Genomic DNA, 5,413 nt, shown 5'->3' with positions numbered 1-5,413 from the left:
TAATTAACTATGGATTCTGCTTTTTAAAATAGAATATTAATAGGTATAAATTTGTTATGATTGAAGTGAATAATAGGTACTACTCCTAATTTAAATGTCAAATTGAAAAAATCAAACAAATTTAAAGAATCGCTTATAATTTAACGTAAATTAATCATCGAATTCTATACTTGTAGATGCATTAAATTTTGAGTGAAGAAAAGATGATTAATAAGCGTTGATATGTGTGCGGTATTATCTTGGTCGAAAGCATGTTTGTTATTTAATTCAAACTCAAATATTAATCGATTTGACAAATTAAATTAATTTTGAAAATATTTAGCGTTTTAATGTTAATTAAGAAGCATTTGTTACATTTTATTTCAATTTTTCTCTTGTTGAAATAAACAATTTAACGTTCATTAAATAAAATGTCTAAGACAATAATAAAAAGCGATTATATATAAACTCGAATGATCAAAACTATCAAATATTAAAAATCTTAAAAGATAAATAAACTAAATATGTTATAATAGTAAATATCACGCCTGTCCTTTTGTAATGGCGGATTATCAATATTTTTATTTACCCCAGAATTATTGACTTAGGCTAACAATTGAATTTGTTAATGTAGTTTAAGGACACACAAATTGGGATGACCAAACAATAGGATTGCTAATGTTGTATTGCTCGTAAAATGTGATTAAAACAACAAATGAAAGGTATGAATGATGAGATAATTAACAAGATTAAAATGACAAATACTATTAGTATGTTCTCCGATGTGATTGTCTAGTGATCAGGGGCAAATCTAGGTAATTAGGTGTGGGTTTCTGGGAATCCAATAATTTTTATGTTGATGTTGTATTTATATTTAAAAAATTATTAAAGATATCAAAAATATTTGTTGGGAACCCATTTAAAAAGTAGGCTCTTAGGTCAATGACAAAAATGAAACATGCTTAAACTTTGCTTGCATTTCGAATGATAGTTCAATTCTATTTGAGCATATATTGTAAATTATTTTTTCTAATTTGAAATTCGTGGAAACCCATGAACTTCAAATCTTACGTTCCCTTTGCATGTCACTAAAAAATTAATTATTGAGTGAACTTGATAACTTTAGATTACATCGCTGAAGAGTAATAACTAGTGAGTAATATTACCATCGATACAAGGGGGAAAAGAGGTATATTTTAAGCTAAGCACTAACAAAGTGCCTTGCGTGAAATCTTCCCTAGTGATGATTGATATCTGAGTCAGATTTAATCTTTTTTTAATTTTCAGGTGTTGCTGCAACTCGATACATCTAGTTGTCAATGTTGAGTCACATCTGATCTATCTTCAATTTTCACGTCTCGATGCACTTCGATATGCCCAACTGTCAATATTGAGTCACATCTTATCTGTCTTCAATTTTCACGTGTCGTTGTAGTTCGATACATCTAGTTGTCAATGTTTAGTCACATCTGATTTGTCTTCAATTTTCATGTATTATCCTACAATATGTCCAACTATCGATGCTGAGTCAGATCTGATCTGTCTTAGCATTCAATTAATTACATTTATATCAACTGACTTAAATTGGAACTTTGCTAAATTTTGTTAATCACATAGAAAGATAGGGGCAATAATGTCTGTAGAAAATTTAATTGTTTTTCTCCCTAAATTAGGGATTGTTTGGTTTGAAGATAAGTTATGCTGGAAACTGAAATTATTGATGCTTATAATACTTTTTATTAATTGTTTGATTTATTATATTAAAAATAATATGCAAAATTTTCAATAAGAAGTTATTTATTTATTTTTACAAATATACCCTTCACCATCTTACTTAGTAGAAAAAGGTTCTGAGGGACCTCATAGATATTTTATGTTAATCTCGATACTATTATTTTCACCTTCTAACAAAGTAACTGATCCTGATACTAATTACTAATCTTGATATAACTTTTTCCAAAATCAACAACTAAACAAGAGATAATTAAAACTAATACTAAATTTTTACCGTCTAAATTTAATCCTCAGGAATGAAGACCTTCTTGACAAGGAGCGTATTTGATACGATTCAATGAATCTAAATTAATCTAGTAAGTAAATTTCGATTTGAGTGATTAATAATATAAAAAATACATCATGTATCCTACTACCAATGCAACAAGTCGGTCCATTTAGTTGAAAAATCAGAAAATAAATGACAAAAGTGATTATCAAAATTATTCAGAGGCCATTAACCTACCCCACCCTATACCCCCCATTTGCCACCCAACCCAAAACAAACTCTTTACAATTGGCCACTTTGCCTCAACCCCAAAACCCTATATAACGCTTACAACACATGCAAATTAGGAATTTCTCCCTTAAGAACCATTCCATCTCCCTTAAGGACAAATAAACACTAGTTTTTTCAAGAACCCCCCAAGAATCAAGAATGGGTTATACCCTTTTGTTCTTCTTCATTCTTCTCCAAAGTTTGAATCTTTTTGCTATTTCTACAACATTAAAGCCAAATTTTTACTCACAAACTTGCCCAAAAGCTGAATTTATAGTTAAAAAAGTTATGAAAAAGGCTATGATAAGAGAACCAAGAAGCATAGCATCAGTGATGAGATTACAGTTTCATGATTGTTTTGTTAATGTAAGAATTTCAAGAATCCAATTTGTCCCCCCCCCCCCCCCTTTTTTTTTGCATAAAAATTGGTTCTTTTTGGTTAATGTTTTATGTTCTTGATTTTTTTGTTTTTAGGGATGTGATGCTTCTTTGTTGTTGGATGATACACCAAACATGCTTGGTGAAAAATTAGCTTTATCTAATATAGATTCATTGAGGTCTTATGAAGTTGTTGATGAAGTTAAAGAAGCTTTGGAGAAAGTCTGTCCTGGTGTTGTTTCTTGTGCTGATCTTTTAATCATTGCTGCTAGGGATGCTGTTGTTCTGGTAAATTTTATTCTTATCTTTTAACTTCCATTTTCCAAAAAAGGAAAAAGATCATCTGTTTTTACTTTTGTGTGTGGGGGGGGAGGGGTTTGGGGGAGAGGGGGAAGTAGAGGCGGGGGAGAGGGGGAGGTTTCCCATTTTTTAAGTCTGCTTGGGGATCGCTGCCGCCTCTAATATACATCTCGCGTCTATGGACCGCTATAGTTTTGCCCTACTAATGAGGATATCGATTTGGGGGGGGGGGGGGGGGAGGGTTACAAGAAATTAGACATAAATATTTTCCCATAAATTTTTAGCAGGTGTATGGTTATGATTTGGTTGAGATTCGAAAAAATAATAATTATTTGAAGTGAAGTTGGAAAAGAGTATTTTTGAGACAAAAATTGTGTTTTGAAAAGAAGTTAAAGATATAAGTTTTTTTGAGTGAAATCTTGAAAATACTCCTAAAATATATTTTTTATACTTAAAATTCTATGTTATAAGCTTGATAAACAAATTCTAAATATTAAGTATTTCAAATATCCAACTTATTCGTGGACAAACAACTCCATTTACATAAATGAGAAGACATCACTTATGTTTTTTTGCCTCCCCTCAAATTTGAGGAAAACAAATAGTCATTGATTAAGTGTAGTTTTTAGCAAAAAAAAGTTGTCCCAAAATTAGTGTGCTTTAGTAATTCAAGACAAAAATTAATAATTATTTTCAACTATACCCTTCCTTATAGTAACAACTTATTTTTTTTTTATAAGTATTCAATTCTCAAGAAACATATGAATCGACTACTAAATTCTCAAGGTAGCTTAGCAAACTATAACTTTGTATTTATTATTTTTCTTTAAGGAGCGTGAAATGAGTTAAAGCAACTACAAAATTCTTGTATTATTTCCTACTTTGTCCTTTGGTTTTCTTGGTAAAACAGAGCAATCTTATTTGTTTTATCTTTGTACTCATCAGAGTGGAGGTCCAAATTGGGAAGTGAAGTTAGGAAGGCTAGATAGTTTAACAGCAAGCCAAGAAGACTCAAACCAAATCATGCCAAGTCCAAGATCAAATGCAACATATCTCATTGATCTTTTCAGCAGATTCAATCTTTCTGTCCAAGATCTTGTAGCCCTTTCTGGCTCTCATTCCATTGGCAAAGGAAGATGTTTCTCCATTGTCTTTAGGCTATACAATCAGTCCGGTTCGGGGCGTCCTGACCCTGCCATTGATCCAACATTCAGAGAAAAGTTGGACAAACTATGTCCACTTGGTGGTGATGGGAATGTGACTGGAGATTTGGATGCAACACCTGAAATATTTGACAATCAATATTTCAAAGATTTGGTGAATGGGAAAGGGTTCTTGAACTCTGATCAAACACTATTCACTTACCCTCTAACAAGTGGATATGTTAAGGAGTTTAGTGTCAATCAAGAACTTTTTTTCAGGGCTTTTGTGGAAGGAATGGTAAAAATGGGTGATCTGCAGTCGGGGCGTCCCGGTGAGATCAGACGCAATTGCAGGGTGGTTAATAGCCACCGACCGCGTGTTGAAATCTTGTTTGAGATTTCAAACAAAAAAGACTAGAAGTAAAAGACTGTTTTATTATTTAATGATAAAAGATAGTATTTAAGTAGATTGTTTCTATTTATGTTTTATGGTGTTGGCCATTGGGGTGCCTTAAAGATATATTGTAGCTAATAGAAACATTCTTAGAAATTAGAAAACAGGCCAATACTTATTAATGTGTTACATTTTATGCAACGTTAACATGATAAGTAAGAATTTATATAGTCACTCCCGACTTGAGTTTGAAATTGAGATGTAGAGTTGTTATGAATACCTAAACGGTATATAAATTATCACCAAAAAAAAGAAGAAGCATAACAATACACAACAACCACCTTACCCTTCGTTGGAAAGATAGAGAAAGATAGAGAGATTCTTTTTGATAAATTCTTGACTCAAGTAAAACATATAAAAAGAATCAAGTATGTAAAACAAACAACATTTCGTGACTCATTGGTAAATCTATTTTGATACCTTGAATACATGTAAACTTCTCAACGGATTCTCTAGCATCTTTTTTTTTCCGTATAGTTGAAAAAATCATTGCTGAAAACAATGAAGAAAAAAATAGCGACAACGACAAAAAACACGATAACTGAAGTAAAGAAAGCAACCAGTATTACTATATTGAAGAATAAGGTATTAGGAGAGTAATGATAACATTACTGAAAAAGAAAACTAGACAACGCTCAACCTACTAAACTTCTACCTTAATCATCGACCTCCATATCTTCGACTATATATTACAATCAGTTTATTTATAAATTATTTATTTATAAAATCAGTTTCTAACACTTAAAAATGCTTGTCAGTACGTTTATCAGCTACGTTTAATTTGCTAAGATAAATAGGCTTATTACTGTGTCATTCTAGTATTAGCTAAGCCAAATAGGCTTATTACTGTGTCATTCTAGTAAGCTACATTACCCAGTGCAGCCTTAA

The 5,413-nt window shown here is 31.4% G+C and overlaps 1 protein-coding gene across 1 annotated transcript; it reads left to right on the top strand.

The window, feature by feature from the left end:
* Positions 1-2,296: 2,296 nt before the first annotated feature.
* Positions 2,297-4,654, top strand: LOC129898476 (peroxidase 17). Its single transcript, XM_055973108.1, has 3 exons — positions 2,297-2,617; positions 2,726-2,917; positions 3,875-4,654. The coding sequence occupies exons 1-3, from the start codon at positions 2,411-2,413 to the stop codon at positions 4,487-4,489; spliced, it is 1,014 nt and encodes a 337-aa protein (XP_055829083.1). The 5' UTR covers positions 2,297-2,410; the 3' UTR covers positions 4,490-4,654.
* The last annotated feature ends 759 nt before the right edge of the window (positions 4,655-5,413 follow it).

This window comes from Solanum dulcamara, chromosome 1 (genome assembly GCF_947179165.1).
Source record: "Solanum dulcamara chromosome 1, daSolDulc1.2, whole genome shotgun sequence".
NCBI classification, from domain to species: Eukaryota; Viridiplantae; Streptophyta; class Magnoliopsida; order Solanales; family Solanaceae; genus Solanum; species Solanum dulcamara.
The sequence above is the reverse complement of the archived record's forward strand: the minus strand, read 5'-3'. Positions and strand labels throughout refer to the sequence as shown.